Genomic DNA, 18,826 nt, shown 5'->3' with positions numbered 1-18,826 from the left:
CGCCGCCCGGCCAGGCCTGCCCGAAGGTTCCTGGCATGGGGCCGCGCAGAACGCCCGCGACACTGCTTCCACCGCCCCTGTCCTCTCCTCACCCGGCTCTCCCACGGGCTATCCGGGACCACACCGGCTCCTCGGTATTGGGGTGGACCTGCTCCTCAGCCCGCATTAAGCCCTGGGTCTTGAGCGCTAACACTCTCCCTCTCCCCGCCCCACGCTAGAGCTCAGGTTACAACGGGGTCAGGGGACTGGCCCGGCCGCGCGGCGTGGGAGGGGCCTGCGGAGGGCGTGGTCCGCAGCCGGGCAGCGGGAGGGAGAAAGGTGGGAGGGCAGAGAAGAGGGCTGGAGGGGAAGGACTTAACAGGTGGTGGCCGTGTGCTCCCCACTCCCACCCCCTCCCCCCAAAGCGGAGAAGGCAGGGAGGTCGTAAGGGCTTTGAGGATCAAGTCCCACTAAGCCGCTCTCCTACTCCAAGTACAAACGATATTGGTAAAATAAGTTGAAAATCAATGGGCCAGCCCGAGAGAAAGGATCCCAGTTGCCAACTTGCGGCGCCCAAGGTGTTTGGAGTGACCCTGAGGTTGAGCAAGCCCCTGGCTCAGTCCGTCTTGGTCGGGACAAGACACTCCAGGGAAGTGTCTTGTCCCTGGAGGGACAAGGGGGTGAGGCGCGGGCCCAGCAGCCCAGACAGGGCCACCTCTGAGGTCAGCCCTGGGTTGCAGGAGAGCATACAGAAGAGGCTGGAAAAGAACCGTCTCGTCCCATCGCTTAGACGAGAAGGAAGTGCTGATGGCAGTTTCCTGTATCCAAAGCTCGCTCCTCCTGTTCAAAGAGCTGCCAAAGCGGCCACCAGAAAATGAGCGAGGAAGACAATCCCAGCTGCAGCAAAAGAAACCAATGAGTGGGAGAGCTGGAGAGAACGAAGTTTACTTCAGTGGAATTTCACAAAAAATACATCCAGGCAGCTGCAAGCCTTGCCTGCCAAAAAACCTGTGGGTGTGGGAGCCCTCCAGCCACAGGTGAACCTTCTTAATCAGCAATCAAGAGCAGGGAGGCTTCAGGATTATGGGGACCAGACACATCACAAAGCCCCAGACCAGGGACGAAACAGTAATGGTGAGAAAGGGCCCAGGATCCATGGGGACCGAGAGCCATGACACCCACTCAAGACCTGCTCAAAGGCTGGAGCCGGGGCTGAGGCGAGGTCAGGCTCTAAGTCCTGCACAGGGCTCCCCCTGCACAGCCAACCTCTCAGGCCAGGCTCCGCTGGGGTGGAAAGTGGTGGGTGTGTTCTGTAGGTTTTCCTCCTCTCATACCCCTAACCGTGCCTCGATGGGTGTCTGTCGTGGGTTCCTGTGCCCTGACAACTCCCGGAGCACCAACTGTGCATGCAGCAGGCTGCCTGCACAACCCCCTCTTTCCGGGACTACAGAGGATGCACACAGCACCACGCCAGACCCAGCAGGAGCACCCTGAGCGGGCAGCAGATGCTCACTGGCCCAGCTGTAAGCTCCCACCCACCCAGGAGGGCTAACCCAGCCCACAGGGAAAGAGGAGTGATCCCAGTAGACGGGAAAAGGGCTGCTGCCTTTACCGGCGCCTCTCCCCATCAGCACATCCCCCCACTGCCTGTGGGGCTGCTGGGGTCTGCTTTCCCTCGAGGCCCACGGGCTGCGACCAGCCTGTCCAGGGAGAGAACAGCCCGAGTGGTGCCTTTATAGACACGAAGATCTGAGCAGGGTGGAGTTTATAAAGTGACTGATTGAGCTGGGATTCTTCCCCCAGAGCTAGAAGCAAAGCTGCCTGAGGAATGCAACTGCTGGGAAAAGTAGAGTTTAGGGAAGGCAGGGATCCCTTCCCTCAGACTTGGGGAGAAGGGATGTGATTTGGAAGGGAAGACGGAGGAGTCAGATAAGGAATGTGTTTTTAGTTTTAATGTCTATTAAATAATTGGTGGGAGTAAGAACCCAGGTGTGGGGACCAGACCCCTGTAAAGGCCTGACCCCAGCCTCACACTCAAGCTACGGCCCACCCAGACGCAGGAGAGTTCTCTGGGCAGCCGGAGCGAAGGCGTGCAGGAGGGCAGCTGTTGTCCTGAGTGTGCATCACACAGAGGAGAAACGTCCAGCCCCTTCTGACTGGCGGGGCTGGGTCCCCGCAGACCAAGTCCTGCGTTCGCCCCGTGCTCTCCCGTGGAGAACCCCCTTTGCCCTTCTGGTGGAATCCAGGCTGCTGCCGACGGCTCTTCGTGCCCAGGACAGCTGGCCTGGAGGGAGGGGCCGGGCAACACCTCTCAGTGCAACACGGGATGGTAGATCAAGCGTTCTTCATGAGGGCCCCTCCAGGGAAGGACCTCAGGCCACCCTTCCTGCCCTCGAGGCTAGCTGTCTGCCTTCTTCATGTGGTGGAAGAGGTTACAGAAGAGCTCGTACCAGAAGAACACAAAGCCGGTGGAGAGGGCAGCCTTCAGCAGGCTGGGGGCCAGGCCTTTGAAGCAGCCCTGTGCACCCTCCTCTCGCAGCACCTGCCTGGCACAATCCAGGAGGCCCTTGTAGCTTCGCACCTGGGGAGAGGAAGGTTCTCCAGTTGAGGAGAGAGGAGGTGATGGCAACATGGGTGTGAGCTCTGTTCTTTTGTCAACACAGAGCCTGGCACGTTCAAGCACCCAATAAATACTTGCTGGACAAAGGAATGAATGCAAAAAAGACAGAATAAGTTAACCTCATTCTTTCTCTTCCAACTGGGCTAATTCAGACTTAACAGAGGAAGTGCCTGGAAATCAGCACTGGACAGAGCTCCTTCCTGCCCTGGAGGCTCCACTGACAGTGGCTTTTGAGGACCCAGAGAGAGCTCTGGACCCTCTTCCCAGGGGTGCCTCTGACTGTGCGCCCATCCCTCCTGGTCCCCCTTGGGCAGTAGATCTGAACCGGCCCCTTGTTAGCTCTGAGCCTGACCAGCGGCGCCAGCCTGGCCACCTCCAGTTGACCACGAACTGATGCTAGACCCGTGTCCCCAAGGCACAGCTCTACTCAAGCCTCGCTCCCCTCCCAGAGCTCCAGTAACTCCCGACGCTGGTGATGACAATGATATTACAAAGAATCAAGTCCAAGCCCCACGGCGTGGTGTTCAGGGCGTTTCACCATGTGGCCTCAACTTCCCTCCCTGATCTGCCTTTCCCCACTGGTCCACCCTCAGTGCCCGCACACCTCCAGCCATACCTGCTCACGCTAAAGCTCTGTGAGGAGCAGGGCCTCCCTTCTCTGTCTTGAGCTCTCACCAACTCTCCCTATCCAAATTCAAACCATCTTTTCAAGACAAGTTGGTAAAAGGAAGAAGGAGGTTATAAAACCTTGTGTGTAAACCCCATTTTTGTTAAACATATGTTTATTTATGTAAAGGAATAAAACTACAACGCGGATGGACCTAGGTGGTGTTATGCTTAGTGAAATAAGTCAGAGAAAGACAAACAGTGTATGTTATCACTTTTATGTGGAATCTTAAAAATAAAACAAATGAATGGGGCTTCCCTGGTGGTGCAGTGGTTAAGAATCCGCCTGCCAATGCAGGGGACATGGGTTTGAGCCCTGGTCCGGGAAGATCCCACATGCCGCGGAGCAACTAAGCCTGTGTGCCACAACTACTGAGCCTGTGCTCTAGAGCCCGCGAGCCACAACTACTGAGCCCATGTGCCACAACTACTGAAGCCTGTGTGCCTAGAGCCCGTGCTCCACAAGAGAAGCCACCGCAGTGAGAAGCCCGCACACCACAATGAAGAGTAGCCCCTGCTCACTGCAACTGGAGAAAACTGGCGTGCAGCAACTAAGACCCAATGCAGAAATATATAAATAAATAAATAAATAACAAAACAAACAAAAAAACCAAATGAATGAATATAACAAAACAGAAACAGACTCACAGACATAGACAACGAACTAATGGTTACCAGTGGGGATAGGGAAGGGGGCAGGGGCAAGATAAGGGTAGGGAATTAAGAGGTACAAACTACTATGCAAAAAATAAATAAGCAACAAGGATATATTGTACAGCACAGGGAAATATAGCCATTATTTTATAATAACTTTAAATGGAATAAAATCTATAAAAATATTGAATCACTATGTTGTACACCTGAAACTAACATAATATTATAAATCAAGTATACTTCAATAAAAGAAAGAAAGGAAGGAAGGAAGGAAGGAAGAAAGAAAGACTACAGGGACTTCCCTGGTGGTCCAGTGGTTAAGACTCTGCGCTTCTACTGCAGGGGGCGCGGGTTCGATCCCTGGTCGGGGAATTAAGATCCCACATGCCGCGTGGCCAAAAATGAAATAAAACTAAAAACGTTTAAAAAAAAGAATCTTTAAAAAAAGAAAGACTACAGCTAAAGGTTCTGTGTGATTATCTCTGCGTGGGTGGTGATGGAATTATTTATTTACTTACTTTAACAAATTTATTTATTTATTTTTGGTTGCATTGGGTCTTTGTTGCTGTGCTCGGGTTTTCTCTCGCTGTGGCGAGCGGGGACTACTCTTCCTTGCGGTACAGATCAAACCTGGGTCATGGCAGTGAAAGCACCGTGCCCTAACCATTGGACCACCAGGTAATTCCTCTGAATGCTTTTTAAGAGCAGGCACTATGAGTGTGCCTTTTCCTGGGTCTTTAAACAGTGTCCAGTACACACAGGGCTTTGCTTGTGGCTTCCCTTGTGCTCAGGGGTCCCCAGTGTGAAATAAAATTCATATTTTATGGCAAGACAAGAAAAATTTAAACATAAAAATTCTTCTCTGCCCTTTGGCCTCCTCTCTCTCCACACTGTGCATTATGCATTGACCAAACCCTCTCCCAGGAATACCTGCTCAACCATAGAGAGCAACATTCTCCCAGCATCAACAAGACAACTCCTTAAAAAGATAACATTCCTTCTTGATCTTGTAAGGGGTCACATGACCCACCACGATGTTGCTTAGAACTGGATTCTGTGAACTGGCAATAATACGTCATTTGGGGCTTCCTTGGTGGCAGTGGTTAAGAGTCCGCCTGCCAATGCAGGGGACACGGGTTCGAGCCCTGGTCCGGGAAGATCCCACATGCCGCAGAGCAACTAAGCCCGTGCACCACAATTACTGAGCCTATGCTCTAGAGCCCGCAAGCCGCAACTACTGAGCCCACGTGCCACAACTACTGAAGCCTGTGCACCTAGAGCCCATGCTCCGCAACAAGAGAAGCCACCACGATGAGAAGCCCGCGCACTGCCACGAAAAGTAGCCCCCGCCTGCCCCAACTAGAGAAGGCCCGTGTGCAGCAACGAAGATCCAACTCAGCCAAAAATAAATAAATTTATCTTAAAAAAAGTAATAATATGTCATTTGGGGCTTCCTTGGTGGCACAGTGTTAAGAATCCGCCTGCCAATGCAGGGGACATGGGTTCAAGCCCTGGTCTGGAAAGATCCCACATGCCGCAGAGCAGCTAAGTCCGTGTGCCACAACTACTGAGCCTGATCTCTAGAGCGCGTGAGCCACAACTAATGATCCCGCCTGCCACAACTACTGAAGCCTAGAGCACGTGCTCCACATGTGTGAAGCATGCCTAGAGCCCGTGCTCCACAACAACAGAAGCCACCGCAATGAGAAGCCCGCGCACCACGACAAAGGGTAGCCCCCACTCACTGCAACTAGAGGAAGACCCAACACAGCCAAAAAAACCCCTCAAAAATGTCATTTGATGCACAGCCCTTTGTCTCAAAAAACTTATATAAACTGTGTCTTAACTTCTAGCAGGTGGAATAGTTCTCAGAGCTTTCTGAGATGCTCTTCCCGGGTTATAATCCTCAAATTTGGCTGGAATAAAATTTTCCGATTCTTTCTTAGATCAACTGATTAATTTTTCATCGACACCGGGGACATGCAGGGGCTGAGAGGGCTATGGGGGCGAAAGCTGCCCAATGGACAGGAGCTGACCCAGTTCCTTCATGTGCCCAGTGAGGGGCTGGAATCAGAGCTCTCTGCAGAGGGACATCTCACCTGGCCAAAGGAGGCTCGGGCCTGCTCAAACCCTCCAACCTGTAGCCGTTTCTTGAAGAGGTCCAGGGGATACGTGAGGGTCTTGCTGATGACTCCAGCTCCACTGCCACAAAGCAGGTTTTTGAAGTTCCCTGAACCAGAGAAGTGGGATGGAGGGGAAATATGAGAGAAATGCAATCTAGGGTAAATTTCAAGGTTATACAGTCTAATCCTCGACCAGAAAACCCAAACCTACAAGCATCCTCGATCTTGGAAGAATTTAATCCAGGAGCGAGAGAACCAGACACCACCTCAGGAAGAATGACAACAGACAGGGCTTCCCTGGTGGCGCAGTGGTTAAGAATCTGCCTGCCAATTCAGGGGACATGGGTTCGGGCCCTGGTCCGGGAGGATCCCACGTGCCGCAGAGCAACTAAGCCCATGAGCCACAACTACTGAGCCTGCGCTCTAGAGCCCACGAGCTACAACTACTGAGCCCACGTGCCACAACTACTGAAGCCCACGTGCCTAGAGCCCGTGCTCTACAACAAAGAGGAGCCACTGCAATGAGAAGCCTGCGCACCGCAAGGAAGGCTAGCCCCCGCTCGCCTCAACTAGAGAAAGCCCGCACGCAACAACGAAGACACAACACAGCCATAAATAAATAAATAAATATTTTTAAAAAAGAACCAACGCAGCCAAAAAGTTAAAAAAAAAGAATCTGCCTGCCAATGCAGGGGACACAGTTTCAAGCCCGTGTCTGGGAAGATCCCACATGCCACGGAGCACCTAAGCCCATGCACCACAACTACTGAGCCTGTGCTCTAGAGCCCGCGAACCACAATTACTGAAGCCTGTGCACCTAGAGCCCGTGCTCTGCAACGAGAAGCCACGGCAGTGAGACGCCCGCGCACCGCAACAAAGAGTAGCCCCCGCTCGCCGCAACTAGAGAAAGCCCGCACGCAGGAACGAAGACCCAACACAGCCAAAAATAAATAAATAAAAAAATTTTTTAAAAAGGAACGACAATGGACTGCTGATTGGACAGGCTGGTGGCAGAAGGGGTGTGCGCCTTTAACAGTAATCACCCCAGCTGGAGGCAGTAATGGCCTGCAGGCTCGGCCATGCGACTCAGTTCAAGGCTTGGGAGGGAACAGGATGCCCATCCCCCTCCCCAGAGTCCCCAAAGGAAAACCAAACCAAACACATAAGCAAAACCAGGCTGTTTGCAAGTTGGACCTTTGACAAAAATGAAAACCATGACCGGTAGTTGGAAATTACGGTGGCAAGAGCCGAAAGAAATAAAGTCATCTGTGAGTGAATGGATTTGTTTTGTTGGCTGTATTACAGAGCTGTGGGTTCAGAGATCTGTGGTGTCTTAGCTTCTGCAGGAAAACTTTATTTCCTGCCTGATTCAGAAAGAGATGCTACGGCTTGGGAGTGGGGCGGAGTGGGACCCAGATTCCCTTTCCCATGAGGCCAGTCTCACCGTTTTTCTTTCCTTCGGCTGGCATGGCCCACTCATATGCGTGCTTCAAGGAGCTGTAGAAGGAGAACTGGAACCCAGCGTAGGGGAAGATGGCGATCAAGGTGGGGTTCAAGCCTTTGTAGAAGACCAAGGGGCCTTCGGTCCTGTACATGGTCACCACGGCGTTTCGCAGGGTTTTATAGACCTGGACACCACACATGCAATGATGAGTGAAATCGTTTCAGCCCGAGAACCCAGCCCACCAGCTGTATTTCCCCTTGTCCAGAAACCAGCTACTAGGAGCATTACTTCTCCTGCCAGAAGGACAAAGAAAATGCTGGACAAAAATTCCAAGGGTGGGACTGTCTGGCAGCTCCCCTTCTAGCTATTTACACGACTGAGATATGCCAAGGAGTGCACAAAAGTATGCGGAACAGCAAAAGGTGTGAAGCCCACCCTTGGGTGATCGGTTATATAAATTACGGCACACCTGTTCAAAAGAACATAGTGTAGCAATTACAACAGGAAGATGCAGTCTAGACGATCGATAGGGAAGACTCCCCCAAATATACAGTTAAGTGAACCCAGCAGGACATGAAAAGCAGGCGTAGTGTCTGTGGAGGAAACAAACTGGATGCAGAGACTATGCCCCACAAGGACACACAAGAAAGGAGGAACAGTAACCTTATTACCGCCACAGCGGGAAACAGGGGGACAGGGGAGGGATGGGGGAAGAAGGAGATTCACTATGACCATTTTATGCTATCTGGATTTTTTTGCCATATGCATATACTTAACCTTTCTGAAACCATCAACAGGTGATCTTTATGCACGAAGAGCCACTGATTTTTCAGTACACTTCTATTTGGCATATATTCTTTGCAGTGGACCAGAGGGGCTGAATCTGCCTGGCTGTGGGTGCGGGAAGCACTGCACTGACAAGAGGGTGACCGAGGGGAAGTCTGTACTGAGCAGGGACAGTACACACTTGGCTCCCAGGTGCTCCCTCTTCACACTTGGCTCCCAGATGCTGGCAGCCACATCGAAGGCTTTCGCCCTGGGGACTTGCATGAAAGGGCCGGGCCTCAGAGGAAGGCCATCGGGCATCAAGCTGCCCATGTGCCAGAGTGCCACTCTGCTTTCTGTGTGCCCTCTTAACACCAAGCTGGCAGCCAAGAGTCACCAGACATTTGAGGAAAGCCTCCCCCAAAACAGAGGCCAAAATGATTGATGAGGGGCAGGAGAAGTCATTTGGAAGGAAGAGACCGTATAGATATAGCAGAAGAAAACTACAGCAAAAAGAAACCACCCACGAAATTTTAACTAATATCCTGAGACCACAGAGAAGGCATCACCTTCATGATAAAAGCAGAGGGTCAGGGCTTCCCTGGTGGCGCAGCGGTTGAGAGTCCACCTGCCGATGCAGGGGACACGGGTTCATGCCCTGGTCCGGGAAGACCCCACATGCCGCAGAGCGGCTGGGCCTGTGAGCCATGGCCGCTGAGCCTGCGTGTCCGGAGCCTGTGCTCCGCAATGGGAGAGGCCGCAACAGTGAGAGGCCCGCGAACCGCAAAAAAAAAGGAGCCAACTACTCACAGGCACCCCACGGACACATCTCCAATGCATCTACCAAGTGAAGGGAGCCTACTCAAACAACTACACAGGGCATAATTCCATTTATGTAACATTCTGGAAAAGGCAGAACTTCAGACAGAAAACAGACCAGTGGTTACTGAAGGCTGGAGGTGGGGAGGGACAAACTACAAAGGACAGGAGGAAATCAGGGGGTGATGGAACTTCTGTTTTGTATCTTGATTGTGCTAGTGGTTACGTGACTGTATGCATTTGTCAAAAGTCACAGAACTGTATGCTAAAGAGTGGATTTTACTGTGCAAGTTATGCTTTAATAAACCTGACTGAAACAAACAAACCAAAGACAGTCCTTAGGAACCAACATATGTTAGCAGACATTATTTAAACTCAAGAGGGCCCAAATGATAAAAGTAAGGAAACCTCCCAGAATGGTAAATAAAAGATAAGTCAATCAGAGGATCAATCCAGGATGTCTAGTGTCCAACTGACATGAATTCCAGAAAGAAAAAGAAAAAAAGAGGGCAGGCAATTGTGAATAAATAATTCATGACCATTTTCCAGGCATGAAGAACATGTGTCCAGACTAAAGGGCCCAGGAAGTGCCCATCACAATGAATGAAAGAGACCCACCCTGGGGCACTCCACTGGTAAATTTCTAGAATGCCAGGGATCAAGAAAAGATCCTGAGGGACTTCCCTGGTGGTCCAGTGGTTAAGACTCCACGCTTCCACTGCAGGGGGTGTGGGTTCGAGCCCTGGTTGGAGAACCAAGATCCCACGTGCCGCATGGTGGGGCCACAGAAAAGTTAAAAAAAAAAGATCCTGAAAGTTCCCAAGAGGGCGAAGTGGATGCCTTCATCTAAAGGGTTAGTCATCAGGATGGTTCCGGACGCCTCTTCAGCAATACGGAGAGCTACCTAGAATTCTACACCCAGATCATCAGTTAAGTGCAAGGGGAAAATAAAGGCATTTTCTATCAGGCTTCTGTAAGGAAGCTATACCTCAGGATGTGCTCCACAAAATGAGGGACTAATCAAGAAAGAGAAGACATGGGCTCCTACGTGAGAATTCCTAAGAGAATAGCTGGCCATCGTCCTGGAGCAAACAGTCTAGATCGAAGCCATAGGGTGAAGGGTTCAAGGGTGCGGGGCTCCATGAGGGGCTCCATAAAAACATGGGACTGATGACCACAGGCTCACCCTATTGGGAGATTGTTTGAAAGTGAATTTGTGATAAGCATGTAGAAAGCAAAACAAATAAAATACAAAGCAATTGCCAACTTCAGGAAAGACAAAAATACAAAAGAAAACATAATCATAATATGTTTTGAGGCTCAGCAGTAACATTTACATAATCATAATAGCATAAACACTGAGTACTGATTTAGCCAAAAATCTGTTAATCAGTTGTACTGCACTCAGGTGAGGAAGCACAAGCACACCCAAGGGTGACGGTGAAAGAGTTAAATCCTCGTCTTCCATAGTAGCAGTCAGTAGTTAATGTCTATCATTTAAAACTGAGAAGGAAAGGAAGAAAGAGAAGGAGCATGTTACTTTGAATTAGGAGGTAAATTACGGAAGCAGCACACAAATATTAAAAGTGCTTGCCTCTGGAGAATAGAATCGGGGGGCGGCTGGTGTTTTTCATTATAGTTCATGAAGAACTATCTGTCTTTTTAACCTTTATACACTTTATAGGTTATTTATTTATTTATGGCTGCGTTGGGTCTTCGTTGCTGTGTGCCGCCTTTCTCTAGTTGCGGCGAGCGGGGGCTACTCTTCACTGCGATGCGCGGGCTTCTCATTGCGGGCTCCTCTTGTTGCGGAGCATGGGCTGTAGGCGAGCGGGCTTCAGTAGTTGTGGTGTACGGGCTCAGTAGTTGTGGCTCGCGGGCTCTAGAGAGCAGGCTCAGTAGTTGCGGCGCACGGGCTCAGTTGCTCCATGGCATGTGGGATCTTCCCGGACCAGCGCTCGAACCCGTGTCCCCTGCATTGGCAGGTGGATTCTTAACCACTGCGCCACCAGGGAAGCCCAGTTTATTGATTGTTTTAAGAAATGTGAGGATTTACACTATGGATGCTACTAGTCTAAAGAAGGTGGAGAGTTTTGCAATTTTTAAATAAATCTTTTCCCCTCACTTTCACACACAATTTTCCAGCCATTCCAGAATCTAGAATCCAACATCTCAACTGGCTAAGCCTAAGAAGAAATATGCTATTCTTTTCTTAATGATGTTTTCCCTTTTTTCTTCTCATAGACTTGTACTAAAGGTTGGAAAGTAACAAAAGAGGATTATAGCACACGCAGAACAGGGAACCTGAAGGACTGTCACCAGCCATTCTCTTCATCCCAGCAGCCACCATGTTGCTGAGGTCTGTCCCCTCTATAAACATCCTTCCCCTCCATTTCTCTACTCCGTTCCTAGGACCCCTCATCTCATTTCTCCACCAGGGCAATCACCCCAAACCTCTATTTTCCACTGCAGTGTCACACAGAGTGACCCAGCTCTCGTGCCCCAGTCGTTTTCTTCTAGACTGTTCCTGGGGCACTTTGCATTTCTGAACCAAAAAATTTATCAGAATGTCAGATCCCCAACCCAGAATCTCCACCCCAGGCAACACAAAAAACTGGCACAGCTGAAACCACAGTTATTCTTAGCTGGTCCCAGATCAAATTCTTAAGCAAAATATCATTCCCCATCAACAGTATCCTATGCTATTCTTATGTATGTCCAAGAAACAGAGATTATGGTGGGCGGAGGGGGGATGGGGCATCTATTTGAGGGTTTAATCCCTTGCTTTCACTCAGTCAGTTCTTCCTTGAGTCTGACTCAATGATCCCATTTCCTCCAATCCATTCTTTCTGGAAACCAAAACCTCCCTCCCAATAATACAGCAATAGAATCTCAAGTCTCACTTTCCCAGATGCCTTCCCTGTCCCGATTTGGTATTTGCTCTGTTTCCCCTGCAGGTTCTGTGTCCCTCGTGAGGTTGTGAGCACCTTGTCTGTTGCCAAGAACCATTACGGGTTTCAGGAACAGGCTGAAGGATGGCCTGAAAACCCCAGGTCCCCCCGGCTTTGTTCCCTCTAAGGAAAACAGCCCCCACCCTGGGACGCCCTTCGTCCCTTGGGCGCCCCTTCTCTGGCCTGGCCACTCACCCTGGGCTCACCCTGCGCTGCAAAGCGGGTGCGTAGCACGTCCACAGGATGTACGGTGAGGGTGGCCACACAGGCAGACAGGCCGCCACACACAAAATGCACGGAGAAGTCTCGGGCATCGCGCACGCTGGCCCTGTGCACCAGCTCGGTGAGAACTTCAAACGACAAAAACTGCAAGAGTGTGTGACAGTGTCATGGAAAACACCCCCCGAAATGCACCCGTGACCCAGGCGGGGCCTATCCTAGGGACCAGGAGATACTACTCTTCTTGAGTAGGGTCAGAATACAATGAACACGTAACTGTGCAAAGCTCAGATGCCCTTTCATACTCTGAGCAGAGCCAAATACCCAAGGGTTAAGAGAATACATGAGAAAATTTTTATATCAGAAAATTCTACTTGGGGGACCTCCCTGGTGATCCAGTGGCTAAGACTCCGCACTCCCAGTGCAGGGAGCCCAGGTTCAACCCCTAGTCAGGGAACTAGATCCCACATGCTGCAACTAAAAAAAAAAGATCCTGCATGCTGCAACTAAGACCCCGACACACCAAATAAATAAATAAATATTTAAAAAAAAAAAAAAAGAAAGAAAGAAAGAAAAAGAAAATTCTACTCGGGAATTCCCTGGCAGTCCAGTGGTTAGGACTTGGTGTTCTCACTGTGGCCCCGGGTTCAATCCCTGGTGGGGGAACTACAATCCCGCAAGCTGCATGGCGAGGCCAAAAAAAAAAAAAAAAAAGAATAAAAAAGAAAATTCTACTCATCACTTAGTTTTCTGAGAACTGGAAAAAGATGGCCGTTATCTGACTCTAGGCTGGGGACCCCTTTAATGCAGCTGGCAGTGGCCCTGTTTGAGAAACATTCTGCCCTGGAGCTGAAACTCTGTTGGGAGAATTCCACATATTCCACATTCCGTGGTATCAGCCCTCCTTGGGCTCAGATCCTTCTCCAGCCAACTCAAGATGGCTTGGGGTCCTGAGAGCACATGTTGCTGCATTTACCCACCAGGATGCAGCATCTGTGCGCTGGGCGCAGAGATGGCAAGGCAGGTGCGTGTGACCTGAGCAATCATGTTATACGTAGAGCAGGCAGGGACTGCTCTGCCACTTTCTAGCTAGTGACGTTGGTTGGACTAATGACTTAAGCTCTCTCTGCCTCAGTCTTCTCATCTGTAAAATAAGGATGACAACAGAACCTACCACAGGACTGTTGTAAGGTGTCAGATGTGAAGTGCCTCACCTGGGGCCTGGCCCCCTATGAGCACTGTACGGGGTTGGCTATTTCCGTCACCACTACTGTACAGCTACAGACTAGATGCCGTGGGGTAAACTGGCGCTCAGCTGAACAAACTCATGAGCAACGGTCAAGAAGCCTGGATCCTAATCCTAGCCTCACCACCTACAAGCTGTGTGGCCTCAGGCAGCTCACTCAACCTCTCTGCGACCTACCGACACCTGCTCCACCTTCCTCACAGTGTTGTTAGGAAGTTCAAAGGATGCACGGACGTGAATAATGCTATTTTGAAAAATGAAAAGCATTTGTATTGCCACTTGCTAAGCCCCTCTGGGCTGGGTGTCAGGACAGTATCCTAGGTGCAGCACCTCATATTCAGCGGGTGCTAGGTCTCCAGGGTTGGGGGATGTGGGGAAGGGGATGCCTGTAGTACAGCTCAGTCTGACTATGTCTTCAATTTGTCAGGTAGTTTGCCAGCCCACATGAATGAGCAGTGTGTGACCGCCTCCTGCTGCCCTACCCCGGGGAAGCCCAGGCACACGCCTCACCACCCTGGGCTCCCCCATTGGGCAGTGTGACCCCAGGGGCCTGGCCGCTTCCCCTGCCACCTACTTGGACAGCTCCATAGCCTATGGAGAGAAGCTGGGCTGGGATGTGTCCTTTCCAGAATGCTGTTGGGCCCTCCTCTTGCAAAATCTGTCTCCCAGCCTGCAGGATCCCGTGGTATTTCGCGTTGGGGTCACTGCGAGAAAGGCGCTCGATCTGAAGCTAGGAATCAAGATGAGAAACGGTCAGGATGACGGCGGGGGGGGCGAGGAGGGATTTCAGAGACGGTAACAAAGGCAACAAAGTGCTTCTCCTTGACAAAACTGCAAGCTCTAGGAACTGCTTTGGCAAAAAAGAGTGAACTTGTCCTCTGGCCCGTTACACAGAAAAAGGGTACCTGGAAACGGATCTTGATGACATCCAAGGGGCTGATCAGCACCCGAGTGACAAGTCCAGACACAGACCCAGCCACGGCCACCTCGAGATTGGAGACATTCCTGCCGTCTGCTCTGGGGTCATAGCCCACCATCCCTGCCTGTGGCCCATACAATGTCCATCAGCTTCAGGCTAAATGCAAGAGACAGGAGTAAATACCAGAGCAAGGTCTTAGGGCCCCGGCTCACACATCACTCCTCAGAGCAGTCCTCCCGGACCAGCCCCCCAAAGCAGCGCCCACATCCCTTTTCTCTCCTTATCCTGCTTTATTCTTCTTTAGAGCATTTATATACCAGACATTGATTCCATACTTTTGTTTCTTGTCTCTCTCCCCCATTAGAATTCGAGCCCATGAAAACACGGCGTTGGTCTCATTCATCCACCCCTGTAACTCCAGTGCCCGGAAGAGAGCCCACCACAGTAAATGCTCATTAATATTTGCTGATGGAGTGAATGAACAGGCTTGGTAGGAAACAGTTCACTTCCAGAGATCAGCTGGCTTTCCAAGACACCTGGTTTTATGGCCAGCTCCTGACTGAGGCGAAATCCCAGGCTGCGTTAGCGTGAGGGCAGAGCCTCAAGCTGAGCGCAGAGGGGGAACCTCAGACACGCGGACTCCAGGAACGGGGCCTGGGATTCTCTAACAAGCCGCCATGATCCAAAGGGCCCTGAGCCCTTCAGCATCACCCTTCGCCATTCTTTGCACACACCGCAGGCCCGCCCACAGCAGTGGAGCTGAGTTACGCTGCAAAATAATACAGGCGCAACTCTTCAACCTCACCCTGGACCACGGTTCAGTCTCTTCAGCCAGGGTGGGCTCAGTGCTTCTGAGCAGTTCCTAGAAAATGCTGTTTACGTTCCTATCTACCGGCCCATCCCTGGACCTACTGTTCCCATGTCTGAAATGCAGCCTCACTCTTCCCTAGACTGGTTCCTCTCACCTTCCAGGGCTCAGCTAAAGAGCTGAGCTAAAGAGCATCCCCTCCAGAAGATGTACACATGTCCTTTCTAGCATCCACAGCACTTGTTAAGGTGCTGTCCTCCCCGCCCACAGGAGGCAGTCTCCATACAGGTAGGGGACTCAGCCTTGTTACAGTGGTATCTCCAGAGACCAGCACGGTGCCTGGCATGCCCCAAAGGCTCTAAAAACAATGACTGAATAAATGATTAAAAACCAAGTAACTGGGACTTCCCTGGCGGTGCAGTGGTTAAGTCTCCACGCTTCCACTGCAGGGGGCACGTTCAATCCCTGGTTGGGGAACTAAGATCCCGCATGCCATGCAGTATGGCCAAAAAAACCCCAAAAATCTAATTCCATTTTTATCTAGAGCCGACCTCAACACTAATGACATTTTAGAATGAAGAATTCTTTGTAGTTGGGGGCTGTCCTGAGCACTGTAGGATGTTTAGCAGTACCCCTGGTCTCTACCCACCAGATGCCAGTATCCCCACGCTCCCCTTGTGACAATCAAAAATGTCTCCAGACATTGACAAATGCCTCCTGGGGTTCAAAACTGCCCCTGATGGAGAACCACTGTTCTAGAGAAATACTAGAATGTGTGTGTAAAATGTCATGCATTGCATCACTATTTATAAAACTGGATATAATGCAAATGATTATAAATAGAGGGATAGACACTAAGTCACCTCCATGCAATAGGACACCACGCAGCCATTAAAAGAATGAGCGGACTTCCCTGGTGGCGCAGTGGTTAAGAATCCACCTGCCAATGCAGGGGACACAGGTTTGACCCCTGGGTGGGGAAGATCTCACATGATGCGGAGCCCATGCGCCACAACTACTGAGCCTGAGCTCTAGAGTCCTCAAGCCACAACTACTGAAGCCTGTGTGCCCTAGAGCCCACGTGCCATAACTACTGAGCCCACATGCTGCGACTACTGAAGCCTGCGCACCTAGAGCCCGTGCTCCACAACAAGAAAAGACACAGCAATGAGAAGCCTGCGCACCGTGACGAAGAGTAGCCCCCACTTGCCACAACAGAGAAAGCCCGCGTGCAGCAACGAAGACCCAACACAGTCAAAAATAAAAAAAGATAAAAAAAAAAAAAGAATGAGCCAGAGCTAAACACACACTGGAAAAGACGTCCACAATTGACTAAAACATGAAAAAAGCAGGTTTCAGAACTGTATGTCTAGTGTAACCCAACTTCTGCAAAAGAAAAACAGCAAGACCTACATACACCCTCAACAGTCGTATAAAGCATAGCAGGGAAGTCTATAAGGACACACACATCAACAGGTTGGTAAGGTTACCTTTGGGGGTAGGGCTGGCAAGGGAAGAGGGAAGGCAGATCTCCTCCCCGCTACTTCATTTATTTTTTTTCCACGCCTCGTGGCATGTGGGATCTTAGCTCCCCAACCAGGGATAGAACCCGGGCCCCCTGCAGTGGAAGCACCGCGTCCTAACCACCAGACCACCAGGAAATTCCCTCCCTTTTTCTTTACACAATTCTACGTTGCTTGAATTCATTATGGCCCCCCCCAAAGCCCAATTAAAAGTAAACATAAAATGATTTTAGAAGAGACCTCAGAATTAACCTAGTTCTTGAATACCTTTAGTAACAGGGAAATCAGGGCCCACACAGTGACACCTTCACCCCATTGTTTCTTTTTCTCCTCTCACCTTCCCTGGAACTCTGTCCACACCAATCCCTCAGCCCCAAGCCCTCACTTTTCTGAAACTACCAAAATAGCACTCCAATCCATCCTTAAAATTAACATTTCCATGGGGCTCGATCAGCAAAGTATTGTAAAATAACATTTATTGAACGTCTAATGGGGGAATTCCCTGGCGGTCCAGTGGTTAGACTCGGCACTTTCACTGCTGGGGCCTAGGTTCGATCACTGGTCAGGGAACTAAGATCCCACAAACCACACAGCACAGCCATAAAAAAGAGAGAGAAAAAAGTCTAATGGTATGAAATCTCCCGACTCCCGCCAGGAATTTGCCCATTCTCCCCAGACTTCTCCCCAGTAACTTCTCCCCAGACCCTCAAAGGAGGAGATCTCGACTTTCCCATCAACTACTCTGTGACATTAACTCAAGCTGCTACTCCCCAGGCACCTGTGAGGAGCAGTTTAAACGTGAGGCAGGTGACTGAGAGGCAAAGCCTCTCCGGAGGTTGCCCAGAGACTGCTCAGGTCACACTGAGCAGTGTCAGATCCCTACTGTCAGGGAGGGAAGGAGGCATTTCTACAAATAAGCAGCTCTGCATAGCTGGACATAACCTTAAACCTCAGATCAAGAAGCCCGAGTCAAAATTCTGTCTCTCTCGGGCTTCCCAGGTGGCGCAGTGGTTGAGAGTCCGCCTGCCAATGCAGGGGACGCGTGTTCGTGCCCCGGTCCGGGAGGATCCCACATGCCGCCAAGCACCTAGGCCCGTGAGCCATGGCCGCTGAGCCTGCGTGTCCGGATCCTGTGGCCCGCAACGGGAGAGGCCACAACAGTGAGAGGTCCGCGTACCGCAAAAAAAAAAAAAATCCTGTCTGTCTCTCTCATGTACCTTGGCAGCTTTTTCTTCTGGAAAGTGGGAATGATGGTGGCCCTGCCTAGCCGGATTCCTGGGAGGATCACACGAGATACTACTATATGTGATAAGCTCTGTCAAAAAAGTAAAAGTCCTTATACACGTGAAAGGTCTTGTTAAATATAATTCAGTAGTGGCCTTACTTTTTCTGCTTGTTCAAAATTTCCTTCTTGTACCAAAAAACCATCTAAAGAGACAAAATAAACATGAAATATGATTATATGCATGATATAATAAAGTACCCAGAAGATAGGGGCCGCTGGTGTGAGTGGCAGGGCGGCTGGGGTGTGTGTATATGAGTCGGCCGTGCCACGCCTGTTTTTACTGCGTAAGTCCCTGGGGTTCAGGCATGCCGGTGCCCCGCGGTGAGCGTCTGTGCCCGTGAGCCCCCGTGCTCAGCTGAGGGTCTCTGCAGATGTCTCCGCGTGTGGACACAAGGGTCCACGTGTGCTCCAGGGCGTGTTTTTTCTCCCCGAGTCCGAGAAAACGCCCACAAGGTGGGCACCCGCATGTACAGGTGCCCCGGCTGTGTCCAGGGTTTTGCTTCCTGCGTCCCTGAAGATGCTTCTCAGATCAGACGCGACACGTGTGGGTACAGTCCCCGCCCCCGCGTAAGCACCTGCGCGTGTAGGCGCCCCCGGGCAGTGGGAGTGCAGCTCCCCGAGCTGAGTGCCAGGAGGGCGGAGGAAGAGGTCACTCACCCGGCTCCAAAGGCGCGGCCCGGTTCCCCGAACTCTTCTCTCCCTCCCTCCTCACGCAGTCTAACGGCAAAACTTCACTGCGCTTGGCAGTAACTGACGGGCTTGTGGGCCAATCACCGCGCAGCTTCCGACAGACGCTGGACCAACG

The 18,826-nt window shown here is 51.0% G+C and overlaps 1 protein-coding gene across 9 annotated transcripts in view; it reads right to left on the bottom strand.

Annotated features, from left to right (window-relative positions):
- MIF4GD (MIF4G domain containing) overlaps positions 1-18,808 on the bottom strand; it is a 22,911-nt gene extending 4,103 nt beyond the window's left edge. The window contains exons 1-8 of one of the 9 annotated variants that reach the window (XM_032614992.1): positions 18,679-18,726; positions 18,121-18,164; positions 14,392-14,561; positions 14,061-14,216; positions 12,217-12,387; positions 7,487-7,670; positions 6,019-6,149; positions 599-2,560 (exon numbers count right to left, since the gene is read on the bottom strand). In XM_032614992.1, coding sequence (XP_032470883.1) covers positions 2,378-2,560; positions 6,019-6,149; positions 7,487-7,670; positions 12,217-12,387; positions 14,061-14,216; positions 14,392-14,523 — 957 coding nt within the window. In that variant the 5' untranslated portion in view covers positions 14,524-14,561; positions 18,121-18,164; positions 18,679-18,726 and the 3' untranslated portion in view covers positions 599-2,377. Of the gene's footprint in view, positions 1-92; positions 257-598; positions 2,561-6,018; positions 6,150-7,486; positions 7,671-12,216; positions 12,388-14,060; positions 14,217-14,391; positions 14,562-18,120; positions 18,165-18,596; positions 18,647-18,678 lie in introns of those variants that run through there. The other 8 variants (XM_032614988.1, XM_032614989.1, XM_032614987.1 and 5 more) reach the window with 8 other exon arrangements.
- Positions 18,809-18,826: the final 18 nt, after the last annotated feature.

Source organism: Phocoena sinus, chromosome 20 (assembly GCF_008692025.1).
Source record: "Phocoena sinus isolate mPhoSin1 chromosome 20, mPhoSin1.pri, whole genome shotgun sequence".
In the NCBI taxonomy this organism is placed as follows: Eukaryota; Metazoa; Chordata; class Mammalia; order Artiodactyla; family Phocoenidae; genus Phocoena; species Phocoena sinus.
Note: the sequence above shows the minus strand (reverse complement) of the source record. Positions and strands in the feature narration are given on the sequence as shown.